The 16472-nt window shown below is 42.1% G+C and overlaps 1 protein-coding gene and 1 pseudogene across 1 annotated transcript; one reads left to right on the plus strand and one right to left on the minus strand.

The window, feature by feature from the left end:
* Window positions 1–3364: 3364 nt before the first annotated feature.
* LOC102515388 lies at window positions 3365–7373 on the plus strand (annotated as a pseudogene).
* A 3804-nt stretch (window positions 7374–11177) lies between these two features.
* On the minus strand, window positions 11178–11836 carry LOC106728624 (60S ribosomal protein L29). The gene is given in 2 exon segments (XM_014552054.2): window positions 11178–11495; window positions 11497–11836. Coding segments are annotated over 2 exon segments (504 nt in total). The 5' UTR covers window positions 11773–11836; the 3' UTR covers window positions 11178–11267.
* Between the last annotated feature and the right edge of the window lie 4636 nt (window positions 11837–16472).

The raw sequence follows: 16472 nt of genomic DNA on the forward strand, positions 1-16472 counted from the left end.
CCCCCCACCCCGATCATTCTTACTTCAAGCATAGCTTTCAAAAGGCCTCTTCTTTCCCACAGATTATTTTAATCACCCCCTAAGTGGGGCCCCGGCTCTCTGGAATCTCTCACTCCCCTCAATCCTTTCTCCCTGTGCTAAGCCCTGGGCTGGCTCCTCTGGGTGCAGGTGGGGAAGGGAAGGGTCTCAGGATGAATCAGACACATCTGCTGCTCCCCCACCCCTGGCTCTAAAGCCTCTCTAGATCCTTCCTCTCAAAGACCTTCAGTGACCACTCCCTAGAGCAGAGGATTGTGGCCTATGGGGACCCTGAACCTTTTGGAGTCCTGACAGCCACTTTGCACCCTCTCCTTAGACAAATGAACATTCATGCCCAGCCACAGAAAATCTGTGGGCCTCTGACCTCTGTAGCCCCTCCAAGGACCCCTCAGGCAAGGCTACTCAAAGTGTAGTCCACAAGATGAGTACAGAAATGAAGAGTAGTATTTGAGAAACCTTCAGAGCAATTTGACATTGCCACACAGCCAAGTGCATGGTCATTTGTGCTCTGTTTTATAAAAATAACGTGGGTTCACAATCAACTGGAAATGAAAAAAAAAATAAAGGTCCTTCACCACAGAGAGTTGGAGAAGCATTGCCTTAAGGACCTGTTCACGTCAGAGGAGGATGCCTGACCCACTCAGTAAATTTCTTAAGCTGGCATTCCATGCTCTTCATGGTTCTCTCCCCAGTCTTTCCGTCCTTATCTCTGGTCACCTCCAACAAAATACACACACACGCACACACACACGCACACACACACGCATGCCCTGTCTTTCCTTCACACTCCACACCATCGCCCATACTATTCCCCACCTCGGGATTGTCCTTTCCTTCCTCTGCACCTGTCGACACATGACATCCACTTCCAGGCTCAGATCAAATTCCACTTCCTCAACCAAGCCTTACCCAACTCCACCCCAGCCCTCCTCAAACACAGAAATACAAACACAAACACATTCTTGCTGAAATTCCCTCTCCCCTGGGCTTTTTTAACACCAACTTAGTTTTATTTGTGACCATCTGTCTGCTCCACGCGGGCAGAGTTTTCGTCCCCTTGGTCCCCTCTGTCTCCTCCACCCTTGGGGCATCTGTTCTGGGCATTCTGCTGTCCCAGTTCCCCCAGGCCCTCCGATGGCTGCTCCTCCATGTGCATCTCTTCCATGCTAGGGGAACTTGGAGCATCTTCCCAAGACAGGACCCAGGCCTCTATAACACTCCCTGTCTCATCCATTCCTGGCTTCACCTTCCTCACCCAGGGTCAGACCTTCTCAGTCATGACCACTGGAATATGACTGGGGCCAAAAATGAGTACAGACAAGATTTTTAAGGACTGGAAAAAAAATTTATTTGACTTTTTTTAAATAGGAAATTCCCTTTGCATGTGATGTAAAATTCAAGAAGTGCCAAAGAGAGAAGTCGATTTCCCCACCACTGCCTCTATTCCTGATCGCCCAGGCCCAGCCTTGCAAGCAAAGACCACTCCCAGTTTCTTTGGTCTTCCAGGGCTTGTCCGTGTGTTCACAAGCACTTCCTTTGTGTCCTATTACCCAAGTGGCAGCATACTCCACACACTCAACAACATAAACTAGAGATTGTTCTGCGTCAACACATATAAAGGTGCCCTGTTGATGGATATTTAGGCTGTGGTGCAAGAGCTATCCTGGTAGTTACTTTGTTTTACACAATATAAATTTATCTGTGCAATAGATTCCAAAAATTAGCATGGCTGGATAAGGGGTACAGGCATAATAAGATTTTTGCGTATGAATCATTATTTCTGGTTTTGCCCTGATTAATGGCACCATAGCAACCAATTTTTTTCCCAATTCGGCCACTTGTTTCTCTCATGGTGTGCCAGCTAGGGAAACTGAAGCAGAGACTGCCCACCTCCATCTCATCCCTCCATTAGGAAGAATCCAAAATTGAGGGAGGGACCTGACAGCAGGAAGAAAGCCCAGCTTCATCAGAGTCAGAAAAATGCCCCACGGATCCTGCCCATCTCAAGAAACAGAGGGAGTGGAGGAACATTTAGCCTGAAAATGGAAAAACTAAAATAATGATCACCTCGTGTGTAAAGGAAGAGACAAACCAGAGGATGCCTGGGGGTTCCATGTCAGCAGGAGAGACTGAAGTTAGGGGGGAAGGTATAGCTCAAGTGGTAGAGCCCATGCTTAGCATGCATGAGGTCCTGAGTTCAATGCCCAGTACCTCCTCTAAAAATAAATAAATAAACCTAATTACCTTCCCCCCAACCAAAAAAAAAAAAAAAAAATGAGAGCGCGAGAGAAGGCTGAAGTTAGCTCCCAGTGTGAACTTCCTGCCAATGCAGCAGGGATGAATAATGGCCTGGCACCACGCAAGGACAGTGGGTGACTCCCTACTCAGGGATCCTTAAGCCAGGATTAAGGGTGGAGGCCTCACCAGGCCTGCTGGGATGCAGAAGGCGGGAGCAGGTGACCGCTTAAGCCACCATGTGAGGGCACAGCCTAGGCAAGGTGAAAAGGCTGGGGACTGGCAGGGCCCTTTACAGTCTTCAAAGCAATCCCATAATCAAGCCTCCGAGGAGGGCTAGCAAGGATTATGACTAGCCCATGAGTAGCCCATTCTGCTGATGAGAAAACCAAAGCCCAGAGAAGTTAAGAAATTTGCCCGAGGCTTCACAGGTGAACCAGGACTTGAACCCAAGCCTTCAGCCCTCAAGTCCAATGAGATGGTCTCCACTACTGGGAGATTCCCAAGATAGGACCCAGGCCCTCTTCACCCCTACTCCTCCACCAACAGCCACACAACCCCAGAACAGGGCGGAGACTGTAGGGAGAAGCTGCAAATCCCTGTCCTGTCTAACAACCGAGCTGAGGAAGAAAAAGGTGGGAACGGGTCCCAAACTCCCATCTCACTTGTCCTCGCCCGTCTCAGTCTCAGACTCTCTCGTGATAGGAAAGTAGGCCAGTTTGGAATATGTCACGGATATTTTCAACATCCCCATCTGTACTATACAGCCTTGCACATCGCCAAGTGGGGTGGAGTCAGAGCCTTCCTGCTGGATGAGGGGTACACTTGCTACCTCTGGGGCTCAGAGCCCAGATGGGGGCTGGGAACAAGCACAGGAGAACCTGGAGGCCACTGGGCAAGTGTTCAGCCAAGAGCTGTCACCTGCAGACACCATCCCACTGCCCCCCCCCCATGAGCAGTGTGCCCAGCTAGCCTGGGGGTTGAGCAGTTTCCTGCAGGGGAGTGGGTCTGGGAAATGTGATTCTTGGAGAGGTGATTAATATTTGAAGTGGGCCTTGAAAAGAGAGCAGGACTTTGCTGGTTGGAGAAGATGGGGGAGGGTGTTCCTGGCCGAGGGGTGAGCTTGGGGTGTGCTGGGGTGGGGGGCGAGGGCATAGAAGGCTGACCAGGAATGGCAGCAAGAGAGAGTGGGCACAGGTGGGCTAACACTGAAGAAGGCCGATTAATGGTGAATGCCCAGCTAAGAAGCTCGGGGTACGTCCTGCAGATGCCTGCAAGGATTTTAAGTGCCATGATTTGGAAAGAACATGTAGCTATGGGAAGGGAGGAGTCACCTGGAGAGGGGCAGGGGTACAGGGGATGAGTGAGCATTCTCTTCAAGCTGCCAGCCACCCTGACCACGTCCTCCAGTCTGTTCAAAGGGACACCTCTCCTGATTGGGGAGGGAAGATCAAAGTGAACTCTTTGCACAGATGTTAGAGACTAACTAGTTTAAAGGGGCCAAAATTGGGGTGGGGGTTGCATTTCGAGAGAGTCTCCTGGAAAGGATGGTAGAGGGGGCACCCGGACACTGTGTTTATTAAGCACCTACTAGGGGCACTTTGCACCAGGGCTTCATTTCGTCCTGACAACAAGCCCAAGAGGTAGATAGGCTTTCCCCTTCTTCACTGATGTACAAACTGAAGCTTAAATTTCAGTAGTAAAGAAGTAAAGGGAAATGTAAGTCCCTTCCCGGAGGTCACACAGTGAGTAAGTGGGCTAAGAAGTCACATCTGTTGGTCCCCAAAGCCCCATCCCCTTCACCTCTCATCACCTCCCAGGAAAGAGGCAAGGCTCCTTCTACCCAAGAAATGACTCAGGCCTCAGTCTTCAGCCCTCTCTCACTGTCTCCACCCTGGACCAGGCCTCTAGGGCCCCACACGGATCCCATGAGATAAGCCACTCTCAGATAAGCAAACCGAGGTTCAGGGAAGTTAAGTGACTGCCCAAGGACACAAAGCTAATTAGTGGCAGAGGCAAGATTCAGACTCAGATCCCTTCTGACACCTAATAACTCTGCCATCTTCCTTCCTAAGCACATAACTTCTTTGTTCTCCAGTTTCCTCATCTGTAAAATGGGCCTAGGAGGATTAGAGGGAGCATGTGCAGATATAAGCCACTTAACACAGTGCCCAACAGTCCTTCAATGGTCAACAAATACTTACTGACTTGGGGAGTAGGACTATCTTCTAGACTTTGGGAGGCAAGAGGAAACAGAAACCAGCCCCTGCTGTCTCTGGGTGGATACTAAGACAAGGACTGAGCCACAAGTAGAGACAGCACCCCATAATTGCTCACACTAATTCCTACCTCAAGCTGTGGGAGCTTGAGCAAGTCACTCTGGGGTTCTCTGCTTCTGGGTCTAGAAAACGGGAAGAGTGCAGAGGGCAGATGCTTCGCTCTGAGTAGCCAGCTGTGTATTCCATCACTACCAGCCTCCTAGGTGAGCAGCCCTGCTCCAGCTCCGGGAGACCAGCAAATCCCCTTCCTCCCCTACCATGCCTGGCCCAGAAACTGGTTGTTTCTGGCTCCCTCTCTTTCCGGGAACTGAGCGGCCTCTGCTCCTTGTCCTGTTGCAGACTAATGGCTGCCCAGCCTCCTGTCTAGGACCAGCCCTAAATCTGAGGCAAGTATCCCAGAGGTTGTAAGAGCCTGTGGTTCGGGACCACCTTCAAAGCTCTGAGGCAGCCCTGAGGAGTGGGTCCCCAGCTCTTCATGTCTAAGGGGTGGGGCAGATTCAGCTTGGGTCGGGGGTGGGTGGGCTTTTGGTCAAAATCAGGGAGCTCCTCATAGGGAAACAGGAAAATCGGAATCTAACCCAAGGAATATAAGATAATCATAGTTGAGGCAATTCTTAAAGACTTAGGATATTAATTTATTTAATTTACCCACTACGTGTTTAAAATCGCATTTTAGAGCTGATAAAACTGAGGCTCAGAAAAGTGAAGTGAGTCATCCAAGGAATCCAAAGCCCTTGCTCTTCTCTACCTCTGGGCTGCTGGCCACGCTCAGCCTTGTTGTCCCTGGGCTCTGGGCCAGGGCTGGACCCTAATCCCCAGATGTAACCAGAGGTAGAGGAGTTGGAACCCGAGAAGTGGGAAGAAAGTCTTGCACCTCCCCTGGGTCATCATTGGTCCTGTCACTCCTTCTCGGGCCACTCACTCAGCTTCATCCCCAACCTCAGGATCAGGAAGTGGGGCCAGATTTGGGAGGTGGGGTCAGATCCTTCTGAGCTCCCCATTGCTGCTTCCATCACTCTGTCACTTTCTTGCCAAAGCCCTGCTCTATCCACCTGTGCCACCCTCTAACCCCCTCCCTGGTGTTGTCCACTGACCTCCCAGCACTGCCTCTCATTTGTTGAAAACTTTTGGCATCCCACCCATTAGTGCCCCCTGGGTAACTAAAGTCCCAGCCTCTCCATTCTATACCCTTCACATGACTAATCACTTTCTCCTCTGCCCACAAGCTTGTTCAAATCCTGTACATTGTCGTCACCGGTAAGTGCTCACATTTCCCTCTCTGACCTCATCTTCTGCTCCTTTTGTTCAATTGCTCCTCAGACAACTGTTCTTCACTCCTGTGTCATTTGACCTGGAGATGTTTTCCCACATCCATCAGCTCCCTTCCTTCAGTCTCTTCCCTTTACAGCCTAAAGTCTCTGCTTTATCAGATCATCTTAACTCTTTACCCTCAGTCTTTTGTGGTTACATTTGCCTGGCGAAACCCTAACACTGGGTTTCTGATTCAAGAAGGCTGTATATGTTTACCACTCCATCCTCAAAAATTCCTTTGAAATGACAAAGAAAAATGTACTAGAATTTTAAAGCAGATTAGATTGTACTAACAGTAAAACCCAACAGAGAAAGGAATCCAAGACCCTACAGGGAGCCACTCAAAGTGTAAATTTTCCTGAAAGAACCCTAGATTTCCTGCTAACATCAAGAACAAAGCAAGGATGTCACTCTCGTCATCACAATTTAATATCGTACTGGAGAGTCTAGTCAGTGTGCTAAGGCAAGGGGGAAAAGGCATCTAGAATTGAAAGGAAGAAGTACAACTGTCTTTATGTGAAGATGGTGTGAATTTCCATGTAGAAAATCTGATGGGCTCTAAAACATAGCTGTTAGATCTAAAAGATGAGTTTATCAAGACTGTAAGTTATAAGATTAATATACAAAGTCAATTCTATTTCTATAGACTAGCAATGAACAACTGGAAATTGAAATTTTAAAGAATAATATCATGTACAATAGGATCAAAAAAAGTGAACTACATAGGGATAAGTCTGGCAAAGACCTGTACACTGAAAATATACAAGACCTGTAAACTGAAAACTACAAAACACTGCTTAGAGAAATTAAGGAAGACTCAGTAATGCTGAGACATACCATGCTCATGGATCAGAAAACTCGATACTGTTAGGATATCAATTCTCCCCCAATTGATCTATAAATTCAACACAAGCCCAAATTCCCATCAGACTTTTTTGTAGAAATTGAAAAGCTGATTCTAAAATTCTTATAGAAATGCAAGGGACTTAGAATAGCCAAAACAACTTCGAAAAGGAATTGGGGGGGGGGGAACGTTTGTGAGCCCTTACCTGACTGGCAGTAAGAAGACCACACACGCCTGGAGTTACTATAAAAGATGTGAACAAGCAGGAGATCCTCAGAGGTCTGGCAGCCTCCCTAAGAGAGTCCAGGAAACTAAAACTCCCTGAATGTGTGGACACCATCAAGCTGGCCAAGCATAAAGTGCTTGCTCACTACAATGAGAGCTGGTTCTTACACAGAGCGGCTTCCACATTGCTGCACCTCTATCTCTGCGGCTGTGCTAGGTTGCCTCCATGACCAAAGTCTATGGGGACATCCCAGAAACCACATCATGCCCAGCCACTTCAGCAGGGACCCAAGAACATAGCCTGCCATGTTCTCCAAGCCCTGGAAGGGCTGAAAATGGTGGACGAGAACCAAGATCGGGGTCACAAGCTGATATTTCAGGGACAGAGAGAGCTGGACAGAAGCTCCAGACAGGTGGCAGCTGCCACCAAGAAACGTTAGAACAAAAGCTGGGTTAATAAATTGCCTCACTCTTTAGAAAAAAAAAAACAATTTGGAGGACATACACTACCTAACTTCAAGATTATTAGAAAGCTACAACAATCAAGAGAGTGCATGTAGGCATCAAGATAGACAAATAGACCAAAGGAAGAGAAAAGAAAGTCTATAATTAGACCCATACATATATGGTCAATTGATTTTTAACAAAGATGTAAAGACAATCTAGGGGAGAAAAATACAGTCTTTTCAACAATGGTCCTGAAACAAATTGATATCCATATACAAAATGATAGACCCTACATCATACATAAAAATTAACTCAAAGTGGATCCTAGACCTAAACATAAGCCTAAAAGTATAAAATTTCTTGAAGAAAACATACGAGAAAATCTTTGCGACCTCGGGTTAGGCAAAGATTTCTTAGATAAAACGTCATAAAATTAAAAAGTGAAAAATTGGACTTTATCAAAGTTAAGGATTTCTGCTATTTAAAAGATATTTTTAAAGGAATAAAAACAAAATAAGCCCCAGACTGGGAGAGAGTATTTGCGAAGCATATATATGATAAAGGACTTTTATCCAGAATATATAAAGAATGCTCAAAACTTAATAAGAAAATAAACAGCTCAGGTTTTTTAAAGGGCAAAAGATTTGAACAGACACTTCAACAAAGAAGATATACAGATGGCAAATAAGTATGTGGCAGGATGCTCATTATCCATCATTAAGGATATGCAAATAAAACCACAGTGAGATATCAATATGAGAACAGCTTGAAATATTTTTATGACTATACTAGGTGTTGGTGAGAGTGTTGAGCAAATGGAACTTCATACATGGAAATGTAAAATGGTACAACCACTTTGGAAATCAGTTTGCCAGTGTTTTAAAATGTTAAACAGACACCTACCTTATGACCAGCAATTTAACTCACAAGTTACTTACCCAAGAGAAATGAAAGCATATAGCCAAACAAAAGCTTGTATGTAAACATTCATAGCTGCCTTATTTGTAATAGCCAAGAACTGGAAACCCAAATGTCCATTAACAAATGAATGAATAAACAAATTATAACACCCATACAATGGAATACAACTAAGCAATAAAAAGCAATGAACTATTGATTCACACAACAACACAGATGAATCTCAAAATGATTATACTAAGTGAAAGAAGGTAGACCGCAAAGAATATACATGATATGATTCCCTATATATGTATATGTGATATCTAAAAAATGCAAACTAATCTATAGTGACAGATAACACAGCAGTGGTTGCCTAGAGATGAGGGGAGAAGGTGGAGAAAGAGTGGGAGCAAGAAATTTAAAAAGGACACGAGGAATCTTTTAGGAGCAGTGGAGATGTTCGTTATCTTGACATAGTGATAATTTCACAGGTGTACTCATGTGAAAACTTACCAAATAGTACAGCTTAAATATGTGTAGTTTATTGTATTATCAATTATTCATCAATAAACTATTAAAAGGTCAATTAAAAGAAGCAATAATCAAATAAAACAAGAGTTAATCTGAAAAAAAGAGCAAGGAGATATAGATATTGGAAAAGAGTAAAATCAACAGTACAAGCAGATTATATTATTATCTACGTAGAAAAGTCAATGACTCAACTGAAGCCTTATAGATCTTATCAGCAAGTTCAGTAAAATGACCGGTTAAAAGAAAAATGTAGAAAAATCAATAGCTTTCATTTTTACCAACAAAAACCAATTTTCAAATGTTAGAAAAAATGATTTTATTCATAACAACAATTAAAGCTGTGAAATACAGAGGAATAAATTTTATCGACAACATACAAGAAGACCCGAATAAGTGGAGAGACGGAAGCCGCTTTCTCACAATGAAGACTTTAGCGAAGCTGTCAATTCTCTCCAAAGTACTCTATAAATCCAGTGCAACTTCAGTTTAAAATTCTAGTGGAATCCTTCGACTAAAACTAGAAAAGATAACTCTAAAATTCATCTGGAAGAGTACAGGAGTACCAAGAGTAAAAAAAAACCGTTTAAAAAATATGAGGATAATGGGTTGGGTGCAAACTGCTCGCATCACCACTAATCCAAATGTACCATAAACAGTTGATATTACAGTCTGAATAGGATTTGACTTCACACAAAGTAGGTACTTGACAAATATCTGTAGAGTGATCAAGTAAATAAATAGGCAAACAGATCAACAGAATAGACCAGAAGCAGTCTGTGTACAGTGAATATTGTAATATAAAGGTTTATCATGTATTTCCATTAAATATATCCTGATGTCCATGTCCATGAGCACCTCAAAGTAACATGCCCCAAACTGGCCTAAGCACCTTACTCCCTGCTCCAATTTCCCCTTCCCTATTCATACTCTTCTTCCGACTTCACAGTTCCAGGCAATTACCCAGACAGGAAAAGTGGTCACCCTGGGTCCCTTTCTCCCCCTCACTCTCTCATTCAGTTTTACTTTCTGAGATATGTCTCAGTCTCCACCTCCCACTGCATGGGAATTTAGCACATGATAAAAACAGCATTTCAAAGGAAAGGAGACCATGCTGGAACAAGTGGCTATCTATCTATGGGAAAGAAATACTTCAGTGAAATCCATATATAAAGATGAATTCCAGATGGATTAAATATCTAAGTATAAAGAGTTAAACTATAAAAGAAAGAATATAGAAGGATGTTTTTTATAATTTGGGGATGGAAAGGACTTCTATGAGACATGAAATTCATAAACCATAAAGAAAAATAGCAACAGATTTGATTACAGTGTGAGGCACCACAAAGTTAAAAATTGAATGCTAATTTGGGAATATTTGCAACATTTATGACATAGATAAGGTTAATTACTACCCTTAATATACAAGAAGCTCCTATAAATCAGTAAGAAAGTTACAAAATCCAATCAAAAAAGGGCAAAGTAATGAGATAATTTATAGAATAAATGCAAAAGGCTAATAAACATATGAAAAGTTGCTCACACTCACTAGGGTCAGGGAAATGCAAATTAAAACAATAATGAGATGTCATTTTTGTCCACTAAATTGGCAAAAAAAAATACAATTGATAATGTTCAGTGTTCATAAGTAAAGATAAAAAACACTTATACAATGTTGGTAAGACAAACTGGTACAACAGTTTTGGATGCAATTTATTAGTAATCAACAAAATGTTAAATAAACTCTTTGAGAAAACGACTCCACTTTTAATGGAAATCTGTTGTTTCAGCTTACCCGCATCCATTACCCTTTCTTCTAGCCACAGCCCTCCCCACATCTCATACTTTCTGGAGAACCACTCCTCTCCTACTCTCTGGCACGTGATTTGGTGGGGCTGGCCCCACCTCCCAGTTCCAGGGTGATGCACATGACTTTGGCTTGACCGATCAGTGTAGTAACCCTCCCTCAGGCAAGCTGATTGGTTTAAGGCAGAATATGTGATCTGAATGAAGGTCAAATTGGAGATCACCCTGTGATTTTTTTTCCCAGTCTCACAGAAAGAAGAGGTGGTGGAGTGTGTCTGGAATATCTATGGCCATCTTGACTTCACATGGAAGAGCTGACCTGAGAAGCCAAACAGAGGAAATCAAAGCCATGTACTGGTGAAAGATTCACGAAGACAAAGTTTAGGCACCTGGACCCATTTGTGCCTGAAGTCAGCTGTCCCTAGGAATTTAGTTATGTGAGTCAGTAAGCCCTCCCACCCATTTTTTTTCACTGAAGCCAATTTGAATTACATTTCTGTCTCTTGCAAACCAAAACAATTCTAATATTGAATCTACTCTTAAAAATATTTACTCAACTGTTATTTTTTTTTCCTGCCTCAGGTTTATTTGTACAAATAGCACACGTAGACATGAGCCCCATGCAGACAGCAGCCCAGGGGTCACACTAGTCCTTATATCCTCACATCAATAGATGAAAGCCTCTTCTCTGGAGCCTTTGTAGGGGCCTGGGCGCCTTTGGGAGCCTGAGCCTGAGCTGGAGCTGCAGCTGCAGCTGAAGCTGCGGCCTTGGTCTGAGCCTTGTCCTTGGCCTTTGGCCGACAGAGCCTGAGACCCTTGGCAATGCAGGCACGAGCACGTTTCCCGAGCTTGGGGTGAGCAATATAGGCAAGTCGACTGAGACTTGCGGCTGCTGCCCTTTGGAATCTTGGGCTTGACCTCCTTGGGCTTTACGAGAGCCTTGATAGCCTCAGCACGTGCACTCATGGCCTTGGCGTTGTTGGCCTGCATCTCCTTCAGGCCCTTTTTGTTGTGCTTCTTGGCAAAGCGCATGTTCCTCAGGAACTTGGGGTCCACCCCCTTAAGAGATTCATACTGTTGTGATCAGAGTTTTTTGACGGCGTTTCTGTGCCATTTTCGGGACTGGTTGTGTGTGGTGTGGTTCTTCAACTTGGCCATACCTGCACCTGGAGGACAAGACCATAGATCAGGGCTGGGGGCTCGCCGTGCTGGGCCTACCGCTGCCACCCTGGTGGAGCTGAGAGATCCTGAATCACCTGGGACCGGAAGAGAAAGATACTCAACTGTTATTGAAGAAGGAAAAGTTTCAGAAAACTATGCATAAATGTTACAATATTTTTAATTTTAAAATATGTTTGTGCATATAAAAAAGTCTGGAAGGACACACACACACATGCACATGATTTGTAATTCCCAAGAAAGTGGCAATGAGAGCAGAGGGAATCCATTTTTAACCCTTAAGCACGTATTCTGACCAATCATTGTTCTAGGCTGGGGGCATAGCATTAAACAAAACAAACGAAGTCCCTGCTTTAATGCTTTAATGATGGAGGCATCATTTTTTTTTTTTTAAAGAAAGTCTATTAAATGAATGAATCCAATTCTCTGCTTTCACTATGCCTGTATGCGAGCAGATGAGTATCACTAGAGAAAAACACACAGCTGAAAAGACAAGGGCCAAAGAAAATGGTGGCTCTCGATGTTATATGGAGCCTGAACACAGCTTAAAATCTTCCTACTTTTTGGTGGTTAACTGCCTCTCCTGATCTCTAAAAAAAGTTCAAAATCTCCCATTCCTCTTCCTTAAACTCTTAAAAGAGTGATTGCAGTTGTGATTAGGACAGTTCATCAGTATTCTGTGTCTCTTCCTTCCTGGCACATGGTAAGATTCTACTTTCCTGCCCTTTGATGTTAGACATGGCCATGTGACTTGCTTTGGCCAATGAAAGGTGGATGGAAGTCATGTGTGTTACTTCTAGGTGAATGCTTTTAAGAATTGGTGGACAATTTGCCATGTTCCAGCCCCCCTGCCAGAGCAACCATCAATAAGCTAGCTGGTGTAGGCTCCATCCAACCTGGGTTGATGTGAGGATGATGTGAAACAGCCTCATGTCAACCCATCATGGCCATGTAGCCCAAGCTAGACACAAGCCACAATACTGTGGTAGTTCGGTTTCTCTAAAAAGCAGTTCTAGATAGGGTTAGATGTGCAAGAGATTTATTGGAGCAAATGCCTGCGAAGGATAAAGGGGCCAGAGTAGGCATGGAGGGCCATCAGAGCACAATGCAGTCTGACACCTTGAGAAGAGAGAAGGAATGACAAAGACTGGGCAGGGAAATTCACAGACTGTAGAGCAGTTCTAAGAAGCTTTCAGAAGGGCTGATGGAACTAGTCCCGAGCTAAATTTACCCATTTGAAGAGTCCCAAGTCCCACAGCAATGGGCCAGCACTAGCACCCCAATGGCTGAGTAGCAGAGGGGAAACATGTCCTTAAAACAAATGCAGTGAAGGATTCGTAAGGGCAGCAGCTGGGGCTGTCTGTCAGCTATGCTCCACGTGGCAGTTTTCCTTGAAGGAAATCTGAGCAGCACATTTCAATGACCCCCAGAGCTCTTTAACCCAGGGGTCAGCAACTACAGCCCAAAGGCTGGTTCCAACTTGCTACCTATTTTTATAAATATAGGTTTGTTGGAACATAGCCACACCTTTTTTTTTTTTTTTTACATGTTATCTATGGCTACTTTTGTACGACAATGGCTGAGTTGAGTAGTTGTGACAGAAACTGTAGTCTTTGCAGCCTGTAATAGTAGATTCAGCTTGCAAACCCTAAAGTATTTATTAGCTGACCCTTTGCAGGAAAAATTTACCAATTCCTGCTTTAACCCACTTCAGTCTGAGGATGGTTTATTGCCATAGCAAAACGTAGCCTCATCTGACTGTATATTGATCTAAAGGTATATTCTATCCTCACCTCCCACTTTACAACCTACTCTGAACTAGTTCTACAATTCCCATCCCCCTCAACTCTAATCAAATTGCTCTTTTAAGAGTGGTGGCTTACCTGTTTTAGTTCTTATCTGATTTGACCTCTCAGCAGCATACAGCACTTACCCATTTCCCCCTTCTTAAAACATACTCTCCTCCCAGACTCTGGAACACTGTACCTTCTCAATTTTCCTCTTATCTCTTTGACCACGTTTTTCAGTCTCCTTGGCTCAACCAAACTATTTTTTTTTAACCATTTAAAAATACTGACATATAGTTAATTTACAATGTTGTGTTAGTTTCAGGTGTACTTTTCCAGATTCTTTTCCTTTATAGGTTATTACAAGATATTGAATATAGGTCCCTGTGCTATATAGTAGGGTCTTGTTGTTTATCTATTTTATATACAGTAGTATGTATGCATTAATCCTAAACTCCTAATTTATCCCTCCCTGCCCTCAACCCAACTATTAAATGTTCCTCAGGTTTTCGTTCTAGGCCTGCTTCTATCCTCACTCTCCAACATTCCTATGGCTTTAATTACCACTCATATTCTAGCAATTCCCAATTTAATATCTCCAGCTCAGATATAAGCTCCTGTCCTATATATTCAGTGGCACATGCAGGCCTCTCTCCACTAGGCTGTCAACTGTTCCAAAACTGATCTCATTGTCTTTTCCCTTAATCCTGTTTCTCCTCCTGAATTTTTAAAGTAAATGGTAGTTTCATCCACCAAGTTGTTTATACCAGAAATCTGAATCTTCTTTGATTCTTTATTCTTTTTCACCCCACACTCTAGATCCAATCATGAAGTGCGGTTTTCCTACCACCAAAAAATAATTTGTCCATGTTTCTTTACCCTCATTACCATGAACTTAATCCAAGCTGCCCTTTTTATTCACCTAGACAACTGCTACAATTTCTTAACTGATGTCGCTATTTTTGTTCAAGTGTTCCTCCAATCAAATCCTCACACTGTAATCAGAGACTTTTGCCAGTGGGAATATAGGAACAAATAAGAAATAAATAGAATATGGTAGACTTAAACCCAATTACATTACTATTTATGTAAAATGTTAAGTGGGCCAAATGCTCCAATTAAAAGAGATAGATGTCAAACTATAATAAATAATCCAATTATATGCTATTTACAAGAGACATATCTTAAATATAAGGAAACAGAAAGGTTAAAATTAAAGGAGGAAAAAAGATACAATGCAAGCACTAGCCAAAACAAAGTTGGTGTAGCTAAATTACTATCAGACAAAGTAAACTTTATGGAAAGAAGTACTATGTAAAACAAAGAAGAGCACTTCATGAAGATAAAATGGTCAATCCAACAGGAAGACATAATAGTCCTAAATTTATATGCACCTAACAATGTAACGTTAAAATATATAAAGCAAAAACTGACAGAATTAAAGGAGAAATAGACAAACCTTCAATCATAATTTACATTTTTAACATATCTCTCTCAGTAACTGACAGAATAAGTGGACTTTGAATATCAGTAGAGAAATGGATGATTTGAACAACATAATTAACAAATTTCCCTAAATGACATTTACAGAATACTATAAAAAACCAGGGGGAAACTAACAACTACAGAAGGCACATTATTCTCAAATATCAATTTTCACACTTAACAAAAGTGACCATATGCTGGGCCATAAAGCAAGTCTTAACAAATTTCGTTATTAAAATCATGCATAGTGTATTATTTGGACTCAGTGAAATTGAAATCAGTAACTAAAAGATAGCTAGAAATCCCCCTCCTCCAAAGTTCAGAAACTAATAAGCCTCTAAATAACCAGCGGAGCCAAAGAAGAAACCACAGTGGAAATTACAAAATATTTTGAACTGAATGATAATGAGATACAAATAAAACCATACTTAAAGAGAAATATACAGGGGGGAGGGTATAGCTCAAGTGGTAGAACACATGCTTAGCATACAAAAGGTCCTAGGTTCAATCCCCAGTACCTTTCCAAAAATTAATAAACCTAATTACCTCCCCCACCAAAAAATAAAATTAAATAAAAAATAAAACAACTTTTAAAAAGAAATGTACAAATTTATATATTAGAAAAAAAAGACAAAAATCAGTTACTTAAGTACCCATTTAAAGAATCTTTAAAAAGAACAACATTAACCCTACCAAAAAAAGTAGAAGGAAAAAACATTAAAGACAAGAATAGAAATCAACAACGTAGAAAAAAATGCAATAAAGAAAGTCAACAAAGTCAAAAATTCGTTATTTGGAAAGACCAATAAAATTGATAAAAACATAGCAAGAAAAATAATGGGGGGCACAAATAACTAATATTAGGAGTAGAAATGAAAACATTACTACAGACCCTACAGGTGTTAAAAAAAAATAAGAATACTACAAACAACTTCCTGTCAGCATTTGAAAATTTTGGTAACATGGGAAAATTCCTCTAAAAAACCACAACTTACCAAAAATATCACAGGAATCTCCAAAAATAGCACAAGATATTCTGAATTTTGAGGTCACAATAGGCTTATATTTGTTAAAGAAACTGAATTCTTAATTTAAAATCTTCCCACAGAGAAAACTCCAGGCCCAGATGGCTTCCCTGGAGAATTCTTCCAAACATTTAAGGAAGAAATAATACCATGTTACACAAACTCAGAAAATAGAGAAAAAAGGAACATTTTCCATCTTATTTTATGACATTTAAATAACTTTGACACCAAAACCTGACAAGGATATTATAAGACAAGCAACTTATGGTCAATATCTCTCATAAACAGAGACAGAAAAATCCTACACAAAAAAAACCCCAAATCAAATTCATATATATTTTTAAGGTAATTTACAATAATGACCAAATGCAATTTTGTCCAG

The sequence above is a fragment of the Camelus ferus genome, chromosome 16 (genome assembly GCF_009834535.1).
Source record: "Camelus ferus isolate YT-003-E chromosome 16, BCGSAC_Cfer_1.0, whole genome shotgun sequence".
In the NCBI taxonomy this organism is placed as follows: domain Eukaryota; kingdom Metazoa; phylum Chordata; class Mammalia; order Artiodactyla; family Camelidae; genus Camelus; species Camelus ferus.